The sequence below is a fragment of the Brachyistius frenatus genome, unplaced genomic scaffold (assembly GCF_029030835.1).
Source record: "Brachyistius frenatus isolate BFR_SWC_R1_liver_20210118 unplaced genomic scaffold, ASM2903083v1 Contig_20, whole genome shotgun sequence".
NCBI lineage: Eukaryota > Metazoa > Chordata > Actinopteri > Embiotocidae > Brachyistius > Brachyistius frenatus.
The window spans coordinates 3,416,821-3,437,803 of record NW_027210619.1 but is presented as its reverse complement, the minus strand read 5'-3'; the positions used below and the strand labels follow the sequence as shown (position 1 = coordinate 3,437,803).

General features: G+C 42.1%; 3 protein-coding genes across 4 annotated transcripts; 1 reads left to right on the top strand and 2 right to left on the bottom strand.

Moving 5' to 3' along the window:
* Nucleotides 1-1,887: 1,887 nt before the first annotated feature.
* Nucleotides 1,888-15,442, bottom strand: rad54b (RAD54 homolog B). Of its 2 annotated transcripts, XM_069696042.1 has the most exons (16): nucleotides 15,355-15,442; nucleotides 14,376-14,553; nucleotides 14,071-14,258; nucleotides 8,227-8,469; nucleotides 7,293-7,592; nucleotides 6,980-7,142; nucleotides 6,642-6,867; nucleotides 5,922-6,008; nucleotides 5,696-5,816; nucleotides 5,474-5,613; nucleotides 5,073-5,363; nucleotides 4,741-4,904; nucleotides 4,255-4,516; nucleotides 3,451-3,517; nucleotides 3,158-3,355; nucleotides 1,888-3,070 (listed from the first exon to the last, which is right to left on the bottom strand). In XM_069696042.1, the coding sequence occupies exons 2-16, from the start codon at nucleotides 14,519-14,521 to the stop codon at nucleotides 2,850-2,852; spliced, it is 2,817 nt and encodes a 938-aa protein (XP_069552143.1). In that variant the 5' UTR covers nucleotides 14,522-14,553; nucleotides 15,355-15,442; the 3' UTR covers nucleotides 1,888-2,849. The 2 variants fall into 2 exon arrangements, with proteins under 2 accessions (XP_069552143.1, XP_069552142.1); XM_069696041.1 differs by lacking the exons at nucleotides 14,376-14,553; nucleotides 15,355-15,442 and having other exon boundaries at nucleotides 14,071-14,252.
* LOC138619506 (fibrinogen silencer-binding protein) lies at nucleotides 8,875-11,874 on the bottom strand. The gene is made up of 2 exons (XM_069696045.1): nucleotides 11,080-11,874; nucleotides 8,875-10,362 (listed from the first exon to the last, which is right to left on the bottom strand). The coding sequence occupies exons 1-2, from the start codon at nucleotides 11,484-11,486 to the stop codon at nucleotides 9,807-9,809; spliced, it is 963 nt and encodes a 320-aa protein (XP_069552146.1). The 5' UTR covers nucleotides 11,487-11,874; the 3' UTR covers nucleotides 8,875-9,806.
* Nucleotides 11,065-20,907, top strand: rnf41l (ring finger protein 41, like). Its single transcript, XM_069696043.1, has 7 exons — nucleotides 11,065-11,126; nucleotides 16,596-16,806; nucleotides 16,931-17,143; nucleotides 17,277-17,416; nucleotides 19,020-19,182; nucleotides 19,298-19,418; nucleotides 20,343-20,907. Exons 3-7 carry the CDS (start codon nucleotides 16,938-16,940, stop codon nucleotides 20,727-20,729), a joined length of 1,017 nt encoding a protein of 338 aa, XP_069552144.1. The 5' UTR covers nucleotides 11,065-11,126; nucleotides 16,596-16,806; nucleotides 16,931-16,937; the 3' UTR covers nucleotides 20,730-20,907.
* Nucleotides 20,908-20,983: the final 76 nt, after the last annotated feature.

Genomic DNA, 20,983 nt, shown 5'->3' with positions numbered 1-20,983 from the left:
TGAAATGGACACTCATGAACTCTGATACATTTTTGTTGCCCTCAGAATGAATCACTTTGAGGACTCCTTAACTTGCCATCTACACCACTGAGACAAAAACACTTGAGTTTATGACTAACAACTTAGAAAGCAACATTCAGTGCAGCCTCAGCTGTACTTCTGTGTTCAGAGTTCATACGCTAAACTGATATAGTGAATATTATACCTGCTAAACACCAGAATGTGAGCACCGTCATCATGAGAATTAGAGCTGCTACAATTAAACCACTACAAGGCTGCAAATGATGATTATTTCATAATCGATTAACAGTCAATTACTTCCTTGATAAAGAGATCATCTGTTTGGTCTTTAAAATGTCAGAAAATGGTTAAAAATATCAAACAGTGCTTCCCCAAGCCCGGGCTGCTGCCTAAAATGTAGATTTTGTCCCGAACCAAAACAGATTCAGTTTATTATCATAGAGGACTAAAGGAACCAGAAACATTCATATTTAAGGCGCTGAAATGAAAGAGTTTCAGCATTTTATTTCATTAAGAGTTTAACTCGAAACAATTAATCAGTCACCAAAATAGTTGGCAATTAATTTCCTGTTGAGAAACTGATTGACTAATAGACTAATTGTTGCAGCTCTTGGCCATTAATACATTCGTAAAAAATAATCCACAACTATTATAACTAATTAATCATTGCTTTTCTTGCATTTTAACTTCTTTTTTTGACAGCTGATGGTGGAAAGGCAGAAGAGGAGATGAGGGCAGTGACGTATGGTAAAAATATTGCTGGTTTAAGCTCCTTAAATGCAAACATTTTCCAGTTTTCTTCAGTTTTTTTTTATGATAGTGTGTGAGATAGTATGATAGATCTGTAAATTCATCAAAAATGAAAATAATCTTAAGAATGAGTGAGCGTGTTAACATTTAGCTCAAAGCACCTATGTACAGCTTCAAATAGTCACTATTATGGCTGTACCCGCTTATATTAGTTTATCCCAAACTGATGAGCTTCTAGAAGAATATCCACCAGAAGAATATATCAAGGATTAGAGGATTTATGTCACCACAGGATTTGGATAAACTTGTCCATGCATTCATCTTCAGTAGACTCGACTATTGTAACGGTGTGTTTACAGGTGTCTGTAAAAAGTCAATCAGAACGCTGCAGCTCAAGTCCTCGCTAAGACCAAGAAAGTGGATCACATCACTCCAGTTCTGAAGTCTTAACGCCGGCTTCCTGTCGAACAAAGAATCAACTTTAAAATCCCGCTGTTGGTTCATAAAGCACTGAATGGTTTAGGGCCAAAATGCATTTCTGATCTTCTGCTACCTTATGAACCATCCAGACCCCTCAGATCGTCTGGGACGGGTCTCCTTTCTGTTCCCAGAGTCAGAACTAAACATGAGGAAGCAGCGTTCAGTTTTTATGCTCCACATATCTGGAACAAACTCCCAGAAACCTGCAGGTCTGCTACAATCCTCACCTCATTTAAACCAAGACTGAAGACGTTTCTGTTTGCTGCCTTTCACTGAACCAGATTTGAGGATGTCTTAAACTGCACTGTAACTTTTATCCTATTTTTTAGCTTGCTTAATGTTTTAATCACTATTATTAATTGTTTTTAAATGTCCTTTTGTTTTGCCTTATGTTTTGATGCTTTTATGTGAAGCACTTTGAATTGCCTTGTTGTTGAAATGTGCTATACATATAAACTTGCCTTGCCTTGCCTAATGTAGAAATTGAACCGAGAGTTTAAATTCACTCTGTGGCCTCAGAGAAACAGCAGGTGTCTGCATAATTGCCACGCAACCTCCAACACACCACTGATGGGCCACAGAACAAAAATGCTATATGAATAAAGAAAAGATCCCAGAGACCCATTTATTATACAATAAAGTTGCTTAACAATCATGCACAGCAATGATTTATCGGATAAACAATAATTACGCTGTTTGTGCAAAGACGCACATTGTTCTGGAGCTCAGTCAATGTGACAGACTCATATGTGACAAATCACGAGTGCACACACGCACACACGCACACACCAACTACGTGCTGTAACTCCCACGCCGCTGCTTTGTGTTGAAGATCATGAACAGACCAGTGTTATCCAAAATAATAGACTGAACAGAACGCAGTATGGCTCAAATCTAAAACCCAGCAGGTTCTCTCGACACTGATGTGTAAGGTCATGACATTACAAACTGCGACATTGAAGCACAACAATTCTGAATAAAAATACTTGTCTTTGACTGCCATCACTCTCCTATCAAAGGATTTAGCTCTGGGTGGCACACTCACTATGCAGGCCGCTTTAAACTAAATCCTTTGAAAGGCTGGCTCTATTCACATTCTTTCCAAACATGAAAAACAGAAATCCTTCTACTGACACAGTAAATATTACTTTAGATGGACCGCGACTCTTTCTTGCAGGGTCTTGTCTACAGTATGTGGATATAAAACATACCTGGCACACAAACACTTCCAATCCTTATTTACTCTTCTTTCGACAGCAAGAAATATTCAGTCATCAACAAATATTCAACTTTTTAAAACACTGTTTTACACACTTTCCTTTTGAATTCGTTTTATTTATTAAAATTTGACAGTAAATTTCTTTGAATAAATAAAAAAAAAAAAAAGTTTAAGACAAGATACTGTACTGTTTGTAAGTTAAAACTGTTGGAAACTGATTTTTTTGTGTGTTTTTTGTAGGCAGTTGTTTAACATGCAGCAGTTTATGAGTGTTAGTCATACGTTATATTGAGGCTGACAAAGGCCAGAGAGCCAAATGACAAACATGTGGAAGAAAGATATGTGTGTGAGTCGATCTGCAGAGAGTGGAGTCTCATGTTTACTGAGTTGTGTGAGAGATGGTGGTCTGGAATGCGAAGGTGATGTGGTTTCGTGCGTGATCGAGGTACGGGTCTGAGAAAGTGTATGTGTCACCAGAGAAATGCCTCCACTGCATGAGCTCGGACATGCTGAGATGCTTCTGCGCCACCCCCTTACGGTCACCTTGGCGACCCAGCTGGCACGGCCTGTCAGAAACCTGCTCCTCCTTTTCTACGACGGCTGAGAAGGAAGACAAAAGTGAGCCGAGTGCGTGAAGCGAGTCTCAGTGTAGTCGTGTAGTGGTGTCAGTGCCTGTGGGATACCTACCGCTGACTGTGCCGTCCATGCTGCAGCCACAGTTCAACAGGTCATGAGTTAGAGAGGGCGTGTCCGCCAGGCTGAAAAGATCTTGAAGTTCACGGGTGGAAAAACTTGTGTGCTCCGCCCCTTTCCCTAGGTCAACCACGGTCCCAGAGAGCCCCTGTTTGGACACCTGTCTCTGAAATATGCGCTCCTCAATGGTACCTGAAAGGAAGTAACACAGACCCAGTAATAAAACTTCAAATCAGTCTGGATATTCTGAATTTCCTGGCACACCGTGTGTGATTATAAATTCTTGCCTGCAGTGAGAAGTCTGTAAATGTGCACAGTCTTCTTCTGTCCATCTCTCCACACTCGGGCCATGGCCTGCACACAGAAGACAAGAAGGTGGAGAATGACACATGTACAGGATAGTTTACGGTGCCATCTGGTGGATATGCATGTACTGTACATGAGGGTGCTTTCACACTAAAACAGTACAGTAGAGTTAGAGCTTTTTGTGATTGTTATGATTATAAATACTTGATTTTGCTGCCACTTTTCAAAAAAATTGTGATGCAATTTGTAGAGTTTTATGTGGTAAAAATGCAGTCATTTTTCAAAATTGCACATTCCTGCTAATATTTTGGAAATTGTTTGAATTTGCAATTATTATTGCAGTTGAAAGATTCCAATTTCCTAATAGGACTGACCAATAGCTGAATTAATTGATGCACGGTCGCAGACGGTCACCAATTTCTTACAACAAACCAAGAACTTTCAACGAGAAGTCACATTGACTGACAGTTAACTTACCGATGAGACAGTTGTGGTGACGTGAGCAGGAATATTTAATTACATCAAAATCTGGTGACTGACAGGAGGTCATGCAGCCCTTTATTGTGTTTTATGTGTTTGAGGATTCTAGTTTTAATAGTTTCACTTACGCTAAATTAACATATCGATGATCATAAAATTCACTTTGTACCGTTTTGCTTCCGAGTTTAGTGGAGATTGACCAATAGTTGCCAAGATAGAAGAGAATATAAACAACACATCTGGGTCAAAGAAAACAGTGACACAGGCTTTGAACTCTGTAGGACACTATGATTGTGTTGCTTTACCTGAATGTCATTGGCAGGGTTCCAGTCGATATCGTACAGCACCAGGTGGGAAGCCCCAATCAGATTAAGTCCCACCCCGCCTGCTTTAGAACTCAGCAGAAACAGGAAGTTCTGAGAATAGGGACTGTTGAAAGCATCAACCAGTCGTTGTCTCTGGCTGGTGGGGGTGTGTCCGTCCAGTCGACAGAAGGTGTAGCCCACGTGCACACACAGGTCCTGGAGCAGATCCAGTGTCTGAGTGTAGTTGGACACTACAATCACCCTGCAGGGGCCACATTCCTTGTCAAATGTGTCAAATGCTCAGTAGATAAAAACACTCATGATATTGTAAAAACCACGCACGAACGAGTAACCGAACGAACAAACAAGCGCCCGCACACACACACACACACACACACACACACACACACACACACACACACACACACACACACACACACACACACACACACACACACACACACACACACACACACACACACACACCTGTCTGAAGGGCTTAGCTGTCTTATGGCAGTCAGCAGGTCTGAGAGAACGAGCAGTTTTCCAGAGTCATCAGTGTTGAATCCTCCTGAAGAATAGGATTCTGGGAAGAGATCAAGCAGGCCCTCGTATAATGAACTCTCCTCAGAGCCACGATCGTTTCTGTCCTGCAAACAGAGTGGCACAGTGCCAACAGTTAGGACTGGAATTCAGCCAAACACGCACCTAAATACAGAGTTTTGAGGTAACAAATTGACTACTATGAACCATGATAAAAAAATTTAAAAAAAAGACAGAGGCTTCTCTCCCTCTGCTGTCCTATAAAAGAATGTCACCTTAACAGTGAGATGGAGCAGACCAGGGTGGTTACAGAGCTTCTTCAGTGCAGTGATGCAGGTCAGATGTGTGTGGCTCTGAGTGGAGCCCTGCAGGCAGGCTCTTAAGACTCCGTGACCGAGGAGGTGCTTGTAGAGCTCTCGTTGAAGAGGGGATGGCTCGCAGAACAGCGTCCAGTCGAGACGAGGAGGCAGGTAGCGGTTGATGATCTCCTGCGTCCGCCTCAGGATGAACATGCCCGTCAGGCGAGAGAGTTCAGCTGCTCGCTCCTCTCCCAAAAGTCTCTCCTCCTGTTTGCAGAAGCAGATAAAAGATTGGGTTTAATAAGAGGTATTGTTGTTTCTGTGAAGTAACTACACCGGGAAGAAAAAGCAAAAAGGAAGAGATACAAAAAAATGACCTCTGTGGAAGATGGCTGTCTGGAGCGCAGGATTGGTTCCTCATACACTTTCCTATAAGCAGTTGACGACCCGAGGATCCCCGGATTAACAAACTCTATAATTGCGTAAAACTCCTGCAGGTCGTTCTGGACTGGCGTGCCTTCAAATCAAAAAGACATCTTATTACAAAACCACTAAAGTGAGTTGTCAGACAGAGCCTTCTTTCAGTCACAAGTGCCTACCTGTAAGTATGACTCTGCGGTGACAGCTGAGGCTGCTGAGAGCTGAGGATGTTTTGATGGTGCTGTTCTTCAATCTGTGACCTTCATCACAGATTACAAGACCAAACTCCACTTTCTGTACCTGAAAACAGAAGGAAAATATTAAATAAAAGCACAAAGGCGATATGAGCACATTTATCTGTAAAAGGCAAATAAATGTGCATCGTGAGGCCCGACGTGAACGTACCTGCTCCAGGCAGCGCAGCAGCATTTCATAGCTGATCACAAGAACGCTGTGCAGAGGGGATAACACAAACTGCTCTATCCTGTGGTCCTAAACGTATGTCAATAAAAAAAAAATTATATTAATGACTTGGTACATTAAAGTAAATTAATAATTGCGATACTCTTTTAATGTTTTTAAGTTCTTTATAAAAAGACAGTAAAGCATTAAAAGCCAAAAATCAAAGTAAAATAACAAATAAGTTAAACAGCAAGTTAAAAATAGAAAAACAAAAAAGCAGTCACAAAATACAAAACAATTTGACAAAATGCATGTTTAAAAAAAGGTTTTAATTTAAGATAAAGGAGATGGATTAAGAGCATCTTTCATACTCCATAGATAGCTTATAATACAATGTCTGTTACAGAACATCACCTCTATGGAAGTATCTCTCCCAGGAATCCTACATTATTGCTCTGTATGTCCATGTTGTGGCTTCTTTACTGTTTTTTTGGCATCTCCATGTCATTTATTGCTGTACAGTAAATGTAATGCACGGTGAGCTTAAGTTTAATGAAATATGTTTTATAAATAAGATTGCCTTGCAACAGAAACTGAACTTAGACTTTCCCATCTATTAGAAATGCCTTTTCTTACTCTGCCATCGTGTTGCTTGACCTACTTATGACCTTCTTGTGAATGTTAAAAAAATTTAAAAAAATTTAAAAAAAATCCCTTCCTGACCTGATCTACAGTGAAAACGCTGATCCTCTCACGGCCCAGCCACTTGTTGAACTCTGCTCCCCAGTTCTGCACCAGGCTGCCAGGTGTAACCACAAGGACACGCTTAGCAACTTGTTTCCCACCATAAGGTCCCTGTTTGAGCAACGTCCAGCAGAGGGCCACGCTCTGCAGAGTCTTTCCCAAACCCATCTCATCAGCCAGGATGGCGCCGAAGCGACCCACAGCTCTGAAGCACAAAAACGTAAAAATGTAACCATTGGGAATCCCAATAGAGGCTATTGATTATTTTCCAACTTCTATAACAGGTTTGTGACACAACATTTGATAACATATGTCACCTCATGCCCATGACACACTCATAGAGGAAGAGCAGGCCGTCCCTCTGGTGGGGTCGAAGGTGTGTGGTCAGGTATGGGTCAACCACAACATCAACCACAGGAAGCCCTGACTTGTTATTAGACCACTGATGGTTGGGAGAGGGCCGAGGCATCACCAGCGCACCTAAAAAAAAACATCACAAAAAATTTATATTTTGCCAATTTGTCAAATTGTTGCATCATCACAAACAACAAATACCACAGCAGGCAACATACGAAAATGACATTATGTCGTTTCCTACAAGCAAGGTAGCTTCTGATTGAGTTCACATACCTGCAGCTAACGGGTCATGACGAGGTCTCAAGCTTTGTTCCTCGTCTGGTTTGGTTCCTGGATGCTCTGCTCTGCCAGACATCGTCGGGGGACAGAAAGGTTTGGATGCCAAGCGACGAGTGGGAGGTGGAGCAGACGCTTTATGGGACTCCTCCTGCTCTGTTGGGACCTCCTGGAAACAACGACCGCTGGCAAAGTTCTCCGCAGAAATGACCCCCATCACCTCCACCTCCTTCCCACCAATCATCAGAGTCTCTCCCTCGGACAACGAGGCCAGCTCTGACACCTTGTAGCCGCTACCTACAACACAAACATGCACAACTGTCAGGACCGTGTACACTGGAGGAAATGTTCGAGTACTGGTCTCTTTAGCACGTTAGTATATATCGTTAATCTAGAAGGGAGACTCAGTTAAAAGTTTGGAAGCCAGTTTCAATTAGTTTATGAATATTTGAATTTCTATATGTACATATCTATCCTAATAGAGAACACCCATAGAAACAGACAGCCAAAAAATAGAGGACATATTAATGACCTAAATGTCCTAAATCTCAGAATTTACTGGTCAGAACTACTGAGTGTGCACTATAGGGAGCAGTGAACGAGTGAACAAGGGCTGATCTCAGATGGCTGACCTGGCTGTGATGTGGTGTAGATGCACACTTCTTACACCTCAACGTTACGGTTGGGTGTGGTTAAAGGTGCACAGAGTACTCATAGCCACACCTAACACTGATGCTTGGTGTGATCATAGGACACTAGATGCGTTCCACTGTAGCACAAGACCACTCATTCATATGAATTTCTTGTAAACATGTGTTCACCTTTAATGGCAGACAGGAGATGCAGTTAGACCGTTTATCAGTCAAAATTACACATTCATTGAAATTTGTTTTTTTTTAAATAAAATAAAACCTGAGCGTCTCCACCTCACCCTTTCCAATATCCTTCCCCTCCATGTCTTTAAGTGTGACTGTGCGTCCTCTTGTAACCAGCACGGCATCACCCTCCCAGCGCTTATGTTTCTTCTTACTGGCCTTACACCACACCACGCTGAAATAGCGCTCTCCGTCCTGACCGCAGACAGAGCCTGCAGCTCCAGACACACAGGCCGACCTTTCAGGAGGCTGAGGGGTCTGAGGAGAGCCATGAGTGGGCTGAGGGCCGCCATTCAGTCCTGTAACACAAAGATATAAAACACAGTGAAAAACCAACAGAATGTGGTGAGACAGAAGTCAAAGAAGTCGCCAGCAGGGGTCACTGCTGCACCAAGTCTTCAACAAGGAAGAAAGTCCCCTTACATACTATACATCCATGCTGCTGTACATTACATACAGTGCATTCACCGGTCTGGTTAGAAACAAAAATATCCAACATGTCTGACGTGCACAGAATAAAGACAGTTTTACAACATGCAACAATGCCACTGGTAGCTGATCTGGTATCACATGATACTTGCTTATCATCACTTTATAACAATGATTAAAAAATTAAGAAACGGGGACGTCGGTTTGACTAAAAAATAAACACAAGACCAGCAGAATATTAACCTTCTTTTTTTTTAATAGAAAGAAGTGAACATTTGTACAAACTGTAAAAGAAACTGACAACACTTGTATACCAACATTACAATACAATCAATGTTGTACTCACATACATTAAATAATATAAAATAACCAACACCACCTCTCCCTTCTTTTGTTCACTCATCTTGGCCATCAATTCAGCAACTAGACAGAATTTCAGACTCGAACATTTCTGACGCATTCTCACCTTAGTTCACAGAATTTGTTATTATTAGTACATTAAGTTATTCAAAAGTTGAACTTGTGCTCCATTCCTGATATGTTTGAAATGTTTTACTGTCGTGTTCCTTTGAAGAGAACTAGAGTGTTTCTGCTTCTTTTAAAACCACCATAATTAAAAACACCTTTACAAACCAGGTTTGTTCAGCAGGAGCTTGAACAACAGAGGTCAGATGAGGTGGACATTTTCGTCACAAAAAGAACACTTACCAATCCTGCCGTTATAAACTGGGCACTCTCACATTCCCGTATACTATTAGAATAGATGATATCACCATATTTTTTTTTCCAACAATCTTAGATAATAACAAATTCAAACATTTCTATAGTTCAACTTTTGGTGGCAGATCGAAGCAGGAAAAGCACCAGTAAGGTAGATTTCAGTCAATGCTACAAATATTCCCTCCCAATATTTGGATGTTGACATGTATTTTACCCATTCTGGCCTGTCACAGTGTCTCTGCCTCTTTCAGCGAGTGTGGGAATGATGATACATTTTTAACACTGACAAGCACAAACAGAGACCCATGGCAACATAATACAACTAAATTATCCTGCAATAAGCAAAAAGGCGATGCATGTCTGTACGAGGCACTATGTTTCTCCATTCCAACAAAAAACTGATGAGTGTGATTCCTCCAGAGCTGCTTTAAACTCCTCAGAGACTCTCCCTTTCTCAAACTGGCGCAGACGTGCGTGTTCATACTCGTTATAGGGGAATTGGCAATCCGTGTCTGAGTCGGGCAGCCTTTAGTTTCTCCACTTTGATCTTGGCTTTCAGAAGTTCTTCCTCCAGTTCCTGTTTCCTCTTCAGCCCCTCCCTCTTCTCCTCCAGGTACAGGGCAACCTTCTTGTGATTGGCTAACACCAGCTCGTGCTCCTCTTTGGCCAGGTGCAGAGGGCGAAATCTGTCCGGCTCGTGGTGTGGGTAGATGTCGTTGGGGTAGAGGTCGTGGCCTAAGGGCAGCGGCGACGTCGAGAGGGGGATGTTAATGGACGAAGGAGCGGGAGACAAGGAAGCTTCGTAGTCGTGGATGCTGCCCAAGTCCTGGTCCTCCTCCTGCTCCTGGCCTCCGTCCAGCGTTGGCCCTGTGTGCGTGGAGAGGATGGGGAGGTCTGGCGGTGGTTTTACATCCTCTTCAGGGTCCAGCTGGACCACCTCGTGGGGGATACTTGGGACAGCTGCTGAGTAATCCTGGAGTCCGGCCAGAGAGGAGCTGCTGCCAGGATGCTCAATGGGAGAGTTGTGCTTGCTGTATATTAATCTACAAATGGAAAAGGGGATAACAATGAGCGGGCCTTGAGTGCTCAAACAGCATTTACTGTATGTCTACATCGTGTTATTGTGAACAGTGTAGAGTCCTCTATTGGTGATATTGTACATTAAATCAATCAAAAGATTAAGTGACTGATCGGAGTAGACTGAGAGGAAATTAAAGGATTTGCCAACAAGACTCACAGTTGACAATATCCGGTTGCTTTTCTTTAGTGTCTGTCCCCAATGTTGTAGCAGTAAAAGTTGAGAATTTTTAGCACGATATTTCATGATTTAATGGTTTATTGCCTTCTGTATATTCTTCTAAATTGGTGTTTCTCACTTTTAGTAGCACTGAGAAGTTGAGCCAAACGTGATTGTAATAAAAATTCACTTTAAGATTCACCGGAGAGTAAATCAGGCAGATGAATCAATATCAAAACAAGGTTTTTATGTGAATGTGCTAGAACAAACTGCTACAGAGTGAATGATGGCAGGACATCCAGTATTTTCCTGTTGAGCCTGACGATGCACTGGGTGTGTAATCTGATTGGGTTTGGGAGCAGCCCGTCCTCTACCTCCTCCTGTAAGGATTGAATCAGTGTCACATAACAACACCGTTTGGAACTAAGCATGACTGTCTGCGCTCACTAATCTCTGCTGTGTTTTCCTGTCTCTTCTGTATTAAAATGTGTGTCTGTGCTCGGAGGTGTGGGCCACACTGTACCTGCGCAGTGCCTGGTCCTTTTCGTGGATGGGCACATGGTGAAACAGGTGAGGGATCATCTCCATAATTCTCCTGGTTGGCTCAGAGATGCTTCCTCTGTACTCGGGCTGGGCGTGTCTCCGCTGCATCACTTCCTGTTTGGCTGACTCTTTCAGTCTCTTGTAGAGGGTCCGGAGGCCCTGGGCGGTGCGGTGGGGTCTGTCCCCTCCCAGGGCGTTGTACTGCTCGGCCACAGTGTCCCAACACTTGTTCTTGTCCACGATGACCGCATGCTTGTTGGTGTGCTCCTCCAGGATGCGGATGTGAGGACGGACAAGCTTCAACAGGTCCAGCTTCTCAGAAAGGGTGAAGTTGGAGGAGCGAGCTTTACCCACCATGCTGGACAGAAACACAGAGCTGGACGCCATCTTATAGCATAGCGGGCTCACAAAGACCAAGTCAGGCCTATGACGGTCACCCCTCAGTAACAACACTTAGTGCTGTGGCTCCTCACTCTTCCCACCTGTCTTTTTCTGTCCCTGCTGCTCTCTTCTCTTGGTCCACGGTGACACACTCACACTGGTCTAACTGTCATACATGTCTCATTTGCCATCTCTTCTTCTTCCCTAAATCAAACATAGGCTATGACTAACAAGTGCATGGATTCACACACTACTCCTGGGTTCCCTCTCAGCTACGTTGCACAACAAAAACAGGCTGTGCTGCACACAATAAGAATCAGGCTTAACTAGGCCAGCCTCGTTTAGGCCCCCGCCTACCGCGGAGGGCTTTGGATGAATTCCTCCCAGCTTAGGCTGACGTAGCTAAGCCGCTTAAGCCTAGCCCGACCTACTTACAGCTCGGTCTCTCTAAACCCAAAACCAAGCACAGCACAGCCACACTGTCTCTGCAACATAACAAGAGGGCGGCCACAGAGGGGCTACGCTCTGCACAAGGTGGGGGAAACAGTTTTCAAACACCACATTACAGGTTATTACTGGTCAGCAGTCTATTTTCCTCAAGTGAGGGACGCTTTGAAATAGCGCTGGTTTAACTAACTGAGTGGGGGAGGGGTTTGGGAGCGCGCTGCGCATGCCCGTGTAAGCGGCGCTTCTACCCATGTTGTTTAGTGGATGCAGACAATAAATCTCAACTCTGCATCACAAACACCGACTCAACCGATTAAAACACGTGTTCAAGGCGCGTGTGAAAACCGTGCCGAGCCAAACGCACAGGGCGCGTGTGCCGCGTATTTTCAGGAAGGAAAACAGAGGCACTAGTTGCTCCTGCAAGAGGAGCGGCGGTGGCTCACTGATCCTGAGCACAGTCCTAATCTGGTCGGCGCTGCCACTGCGCTACCCCGCTAATTTACATAATGCTGGACCTGCTGTCACTCAGCTTCAACCCGCCTGGTTTAACATCCATCCTCAGTGTGTCGCTATTATTAGACACAGGCAGAGCAGGCGCTGCGAAATGAGAGTCACTCCTGTCGGCGTCAAGTCTTTGTGTGCGTAAAATTGCAAACCAAACAAAGGAATAAGGGGAGCAATTTTCCACCGTTTTGTAATGAACGTGTTTCATGGCGCGAACGCAACATCAACCCGGTGTGTGAGGCTGTGGGTATGTTTCACAATGAACTGCGTTGTGCAAGAATAAAAAATAACACGTGGTTTTGTGATGGAGCGGATAGTCTTTGTGTTGACTTGGAGCAGACTCCGTCCAGCCTCTAAAAAAAACACCTCGGTAAAGATCGTCTTTCTTTATTCAAATTTTACAACCAAGCACTGTCCTTAGGCAGGCAGAAATTGAATTTCCTTTTTAGTTATTGAATGTTAACAGGCAGGAATTGAATTTCCTTTTTAGTTATTTCATGTTAACAGGCAGAAATTAAATTTCCTTTTTAGTTATTTCACGTTAACAGGCAGAAATTGAATTTAATTCTTAGTTATTTCAGTTAGTTAGTTAAATGTTTGACAGAAAACTTTGACAGTACAGTACTCTATAGTTTTTGTACTTTCAAAGTTCTACACTCGTTAGTAGGGCTGCAACTACCATATGTCGATTATTTTCTCATTTAATCGATTAGGTGTTGGGTCTTTGAAATGTCAGAAAATGGTGAAAACTGTTGACCAGTGTTTCCAAAAGCCCAAAGGGCAGCCTCAAATGTCTTTATTGTCCCAACCATCAGTCCACAACCAAAACATTTTCAGTTTATTATCATGGAGGACTAAAGGAACCAGAAAATATTCCATTCAAAATACTAGAATCTAAGAATTTTTGCTTATTTTTCATTAAACGATTAATCAGCAATCAAAATAGCTGGCCATTAATTTTTTTTTTCAAACAACTAATAGATGAATTGACTGATCCTTGCAACTTCAGTTAATTAACAAATTATCAGAAAATGTATCTGAAACTATTATAGTAATCAATTAATAATTTAAGGTTTTGTTTTTGTAGCATTTTTGTCTTTTGATTTGACAGCTGATGGTGAAGAGGCAGAGAAGGGGGAAGTGGGATACGGTATAAAATTAAAGCACTGATTGGAGCTCCGCAATTGTGACCATTTTCAAAATATTCACATTTAAGAAGTTGAAATCAGAATTTTTGCATTTTCTCAATAAAAAACAACATTTTCTAAATAGTTGGGGATTTATTTTGTGTTGACCGACTAATTGATTTATTAGCTCATTGTTGCAGCTCTACTTGTTATTACAATTTTTTTTTAACATGTTCTTCGTACTTGCACCAATATGAAAAATCATATTTAAAAATTTCCAATATCACTTGGCAAAAAAGTGAAATGTTCCAGTGAGAAAAATGTATGCCGTGAAAAACAGTAACAGACTGCTGAGGAATACAAAAACAATCTCAGGCCTTTTTTGCATTAACAATCTTTCAAGCTTCAGGATGATCTTTTAAGTGTCAATTTGGTATCTATGTGAGCAATGTTTTGTGGACGTTCAAATGACCGTTGTCGTCCACTGTACCGGCAACAAATCTGTGTCTCACCTGCTGGTTTTTTGTCCGCTGCACGGTCTCCCGATCCGGGGTTTTGATGTTTAGTCTCGGCCTCATTTTCCTTACTCTCCGCTGCACTGAGCACACGAGCCAGAGCCCTGGACAAGGCTGGAGCAGCTTTGGGCTGGACGTTACATGCTGTGTTACTCACAGCTGGTGCTGCACGACTTCTCTGGACCCGAAAGAGGAGAGAAGGACAATAATTTAAAATGTGAGAAAGTTTGAAAGAATTATGAGCAATGGTGATAAACACTGAAGAATCAGACTGTGGGCAAGATGTTGAGGAAAAACTGACCTTATTCAGCGTATCGCCTGAAGCAGGTTTAGGAGTCGGAGACTTGGATTCAGCCAGAAGAAATGAAGCAGATGCTCCGGGTGGCATAAATCGAGGCTTTTTCACAGCATTACCCAGCAGCTGACTGGGAGCTCCTGAGCGCCGCATTCTCCCAGTGACAACACACAATAATCAAAGTCCTAAAGACAGACAGCGAAGAATAGCAGACTAGTTATTACTTGACAAGTCAATGCTCAGAAAATTATCACAGCAGTGGCCCAGAAACACCCAAAGATATATTAGGTTGACAAAAAGAGAAAGTCTAATTTTCCACCTCTACTAACTAATCATTCAGCACAATGAGCAAATGTATAAATTAGTCTGGTGGGTTTCAATCGCTTCACACTCTTCCTTCAGTAATAATTATGTGTTGACTCATTTGTCCAATATACAGGTGTATATTTTAGATCAGTTTAGCTTCAACTATTGTTGCATGTTACAGACCATAATATTTTGTGTGTGGTTGTATTTCATGAGGCATTAATTGATTTTTTTTTTTTTTTCTTAATTGATAGATTTGATACACACTCAATCACTTTAACAACTTATCAGACACACATATTAAACACCGTCTTGTTGGAGTTTCACAAGTGTAATTAAAATGCAGTTTTTGTTTTTACCACATTTCATGTTATAAACTGTGAAACCAGAGTTCTGGGATCTTGTGTTGGACATTTGGCAAGATATCAACACATGCACAAGGTTGCACATGCAGATTTCGGCATCATTGCAAGTACTGACATGCATTAACGGGTTAGATATAAAAAATAAAAATAAAAATAAAAATAGCAACACACATCAATATGCAAGCTTGTTAGCTACGTCGACCTATTGCATGCAGGTTAGAAAGCTAGCTAAAACGCTAACAACAACACGGTCTCAATTTGGCTTTAACATCTCGTTAAATAACATGTGACGGCGGGACAACCGGTTGTACATACCCGGACAAGGTAAAAGTTTGACGGAAACAAACAAACTAATCGTCTTTTCTTTTCTCTCCTTTAATTCTCGGTTTCTGATTCTGTTCCGTTTCTCCCGCTGGATGATTCAAAGATTCTGATTGGTTGAGACCGTGCAGTAGGCGTGGTCAAAAACGAAATGGATGCGCTTGATTTCTATACCACTGGAAATTACTCGCTACATCCCGTACACACACCTATATGCCCTCTGAAGTTTAGCAACTCCGGTGATAAAATCGAGTTTACCTTCTATCAAACAAACTCTCCTGTCACAGCGTCATCAAGAAAAGAGCGTGTAAATGTTGGTGAAGAGTTTGAGAGGTTATCTTCAGGTATTTTAGTTTTGAATATGATTGTAATTCCCTTTTGTCTTGAATACTTCTATCTAGTCTAATAGACTTACTAATCATTTATTGAAGTCACATTAATTGACTTGAACGAATTAAAATAAACAGTAGCAGTAGTAGTTATGTACATTTACTCAAGCACTGAATGATTTAACTTGCTTTAACTTTATTTGAGTATTTCAAATTATGCAAACTCCTTTTTAAATATAAATATTTGAGTAACCCTCAAAGATTTTTTTTTAAAAGTTTGTATTAACTTTAATTTTAAACTGTTGTTGCCATGTTAATGCATCAGTAATATAACAGTTAAGTGATAACCCATTTGAGAGCCATATGCATGATTTACACTTTTACTTTTGACATACAATGCACATTTTGCTGAAAAGTTTCACATATTTAGGTGATTTTTTTTAAATTTATGACTTGTAATAAAGTATTTTTACAAGACAGTACTGCCACTTCTACTTCCTTCACCACATATTATAATCTAACAAAGTATAACAGGAGGAGTCCAGGCCTTTGAGGTGCTCTTTGATTTTTGTGGTCATGTGTTTTCCTGCCATCTGATGTTGTGTGGTCTGTAATCCAGTCAAGGAGGGAGAGAGTGTAATCCATGTTAATCCCACATCCAGAGAGAGAGAGAGAGAAAAAAAACCTAGGATAGGGTGGGTCATTAAGAGAAACAGAAACAGTTGGAGGACAGCGGTAATCTCTGAAAGGCAACGGCACAACACAGCTTTAATGGTTAGACAGTCAGGGAAGCACACGACTGCAGAATTTGGGAGTGTTTCTTTTGCTGTAATTCTGTCTGTGTCTCTGATCGGATCTGATCTCATGTGACAGCTGCCTGCTTGTATCCTGAACCTTTGTTGTCAGGGATACCTCTCCATAGAGACGCATTCCCAAAGGTATAGGGGAGGGCTTACAGAGAGGAGACCCTCACCTTGATGGAGCGAACAGAGATGATGAAGAAGGAGAGGCTCTAGCAGCTAAAGGACAAGAAGGAAGGTTACCTGTGCAGGAGCAAGTGGAGTCAAAATCTACAGAGGGAAACAAGAAGGAAAAGTTGGATGAACTGACTCATAAGGTAGGAATATTATTGTGGAAGAAAAAGGAACGAAAATTAATGAGCAAATATGGTAGCAAGATTGGACAAGCAGGTTTCGACTCAACTTTTGTCATGTGTTTTATAACCCGTATCATGTGTGTAGTTGTAGGATGGGCTATGATCTGGAGAGGTTTGTGGGCTATGTGAATGAGGGTCTGCTGTGCTGTGTTTGCCGGGACGTGTTGGAACGCCCTCTGCAGGCACCCTGTGAACACGCTTACTGCAGCGCCTGCATCAGCAGCTGGCTGGTCCATCACCACTCCTGTCCTGAGGACAGACTGACGCTGGATGTGGGCAGCCTCAAACCACTTTACAGGTCTGTCTCCTTCTCTGCAGTTGTGTCTCTTTGTTGTGATTACTCATTCTTAAGTTTCACAGATAAATTTCCTTTTATTCAGTGGGATTGTAAATGTATCTCCCTTGAAGAGCTTGTGTCTGTTGAATGACAGGTACATGCGTAACGACCTGAGCCGTCTGCAGATCCGTTGTGTCAATGCAGGGCAAGGATGTGAGGTGGTCTGCTCCCTGGAGAGCCTTCACACACATGAGGATGAGTGCGAGTTTGCCTTCATATCCTGCTCTAACACAGGTATTAAAACATCACACTGACACACAGACTGCTCCTCTGACGTGTTGATTAATTTCTGATTTTGGTAACTGTAAAGTTAAATGGTTATCCTCGTGGATTTGTATGATACAAAGGTAATTTGACACTTCTGTGTGGGTGAACAACAGGTGGCTCTTTTGTTGTCATGGCTACCCAACAAACTGGTGCACGTATGGGACTGAAAGCGCCCACAGACCTCACTCAGAGTGCACTCAGGGTCAACTTTCCATCTTTCTTTAATAAGCAATTTAAAAGTCGGTATGAGTATGTATGTACAAGCTTTTGTGCTCAAGTGACTGTGACCTGTCTTTGGCAGGTGGAGAGTACATATGTTACCACTGTGGTAGGTATTAGTGACAGTGTGTGCATGCAGTGTGCCTCTTTGCAGTGTTAAGTGCTACGGTCACTAACCGCTGCTGATATCTCTGCTGCTGTCTGATTGCTGTGAGAAGTTTATTATGTCTGGTCAAAAATGAAGCATAAAATGAAAGTGCAGTGAGGAGTATAAAAATATTTTCTTCATATTACAGTTAAAATAAGACTATTAATCCCACAGCGGGGAATTTTAGCCATCATAGCAGCTTGAGGCTACAAGTAGAAAAGATAAGTACAACATTGGATCCATCCATCCATCATGGATACCCGCTGTATCCTGAACAGGGTCACGGGGGTGCTGGAGCCTATCCCAGCTCACATTGGGCGAAGGCAGGGTGCACCCTGGACAGGTTGCCAGTCCATCACAGGGCCAACACGTAGAGACAGACAGAAACAAAGACCATTCATTCTAAGGGCAATTTTTTTCCAGAATCACCAATTTACCTGACATGCATGTCTTCGGATGGTGGGAGGAAGCCGGAGTGCCCAGAGAGCCCAGGCAGGCACAGGGAGAACATGCTAACTCCACACAGAAAGGCTCCAGGCTCCAGGCCGGGGTTCGAACCCAGAATCCTCTTGCTGTGAGGCAACAGCACTCTACAAATTGGATTAAAAAAAAAAGTAAAATATGTAGAAAATAGACCTATGTATAGTATACAAACACACACAAGCTACATACATTAAATTAAACCGTTTACATGCACAAATGTACACGTTTCTAGATTATTATTGCACATGGTTTGAAGTATATAGTACATTGCACAGGATGTTGCACTTTAGTGATATGTAGAATGTTTTGTATAAATATATATAAGGATATAAAATTTCTCTCTCCTCTCTCTATATATATACATATATATATAGTAAAACTAATGATTCTACTTTTACTTAAACATAATAGAAAGTGTTAAATATTTTTGCAATGAAGTTAATGTTAGATAATGTGAGATTGCTGAACTAAAAAGGCATTTGTTACTTTGGTGTTTTCTTCTTGCATGTAACCATATGTAGCCAATCTTCAAGTGTTATAATTTTGCTTGAAAAACACATTCTATTTCTGTGTTTATTGTTGGTACAGTACCCGTATTCATTTTCTTTTCAAAGCCATGTCTGCAAATCAAATTTCCTCTCACAAAACGATTAAGAAAACTGTCCTGATACTTCTATATATAAACTGGTCGTTTCATGTGAGGTATCTCTTTCCTCTCAGGTTGTCCTGTGCAGGTAGAGAGGCGGGGTTTAGAGGCTCACCTGTCTGAATGTAACTTCCGCAGCAGAGAGTGTCCCAACGGCTGCGGCCACACTCTCCTCTCTATCGACCAGTCTCCACATAACTGTGTGGCAGAGCTGCGCACAGAGGTGGAGATGCTCAGGTAAGTTTGTCTGGTGGTCATGAAAACTTCTCTCTCACTTAATCCTGAACTCAAAGGTTACTTTAATGTTCTTATCGTAGGTCATAACTTTGTTCTCCATACATGTTTACTGCAGGGCGGAGATGCTGTGCAAGGTGGAGGAGGTGAGACGAGAGATGGAGTCTCGGCTGGACTCGCAGAGGAGACACATGGTGCAGAAAGAGTCACATCTGAAGAACGAGGTGGAGGAGCTCAAGGTGAACTGTTAATCCCTTTTATGTATTTACTTCATTATTAACGCAGCAGTTATCAACAGAAAGAACTGAGTAGGGCTGAAAGTACAGATTTGATGCCAGTTAGTGAGAATGTTTGACCTACATTACATTTCTATTGCCTTTTAATTGTAAAGGTGTTCGCTCTTCAGTTCAATGTGAATGTCAAAAATACAGTGAATGTCACTCTTGACCTCAGTCTAAACTCAAGTTCCATTTAGTGCCTGTTCAAGAGCTTTCAGTCATATCATGTGACCTTCACCATTAGATTAAAATGCTGCCAACTGCCATCTATGTTGGCATAAAAAGCTTCAATATAACAAGACGAGGTCAAAGTCTAGTATAGGTATGACTGGATCGTGTATGAAACACTGGAGGGCTTTTTATTTGAAGAGGCTTTTTAATTTGAAAGTCTTATGACATTTGGCCGACCAATGGTTTAACTTCATCACTCAGTCAGTCAGTGACAGACATTCAGGTTTCGAGGGCTGGCCTCATCAGGCCAGCAAAAAAATACATTAAAATTAATAAAAATATTAAGGGTGCGACTCGGCCCAAACCAAAAGGACCAAATACTTCGGGCAGTAAGTCCCTGGTTTCCCTCCTGGTCATGGATGACTATTTGCTGCATGTCATTCCCCTGCTGTCTTCCCCCATTTCCTGTCTGTTTTTCACTATCCCCATCAAATGAAAGCGAACAATGCCCAAAAATACATATTCAAAATAACAACATTAATAATTTAACACTTTAAAAGAAACCAATGCTCGGGATGATTACTTTTAATGTTTTAATGGTTTTCAATCAGTGCCAAATTGTTTCTTTTAGGCCCTAAATGCATTAATCGCCACTGTCAGTTACACAGGAAAGTATTTGATGTTGGTTCATGTCAGTGGATGTTGTGTGTGCAGGGTCAGCTGTCCCGTGTGATGTGCGACATGCGCGCTCTGTTAGGAGCAGAGCGTCTGAGGAGACAGGAGCTGGCGGAGGCAGAGCTGGAGAAGAGAGAACTGTTGGAGCTCCTCAGAGACCTGCAGCCCACCAGGAGTCAGCATCCTCCTGAACAGGGAGTCAGGGAGCAGCATCAGGGAGACCAGCAGGCATTTGAGCCAACAAGACATCTGCAGAGAGAGGCTTCTTTACATGCCTCCAGTCTGTCACTGCATTCAGCTCAGGTCATACATGCATCAGGTCCACCTCCATCCCCGCAGCTGGCAGAGGGGGTGCGCAAGGGGGGCACCCGGAGTTTGACCCTGGATTGTATCAAGAGGAAGAACCGGGAGGTGACGGTCATCTGAATACAGTGGAGCTTGAGATTAGACAAACTACAATAAATGTAATCTTTATTTTTTTTATATTTAGCAATGATTTGGACGACGGCACAGAAATTAAACCATCCTGCTTGGACAGTTGCTTCTGTAGTTTTTGACATGATTTTTGATTAATTATGAGTTGAAAAATGAAAAAAAAAGAAAGAAGAAATTTAAGCTGTGGAATGAACTATATATTGTGCTTGAAAGGCAGGTATTTTTGTGTAATTCATTCCCAGCTG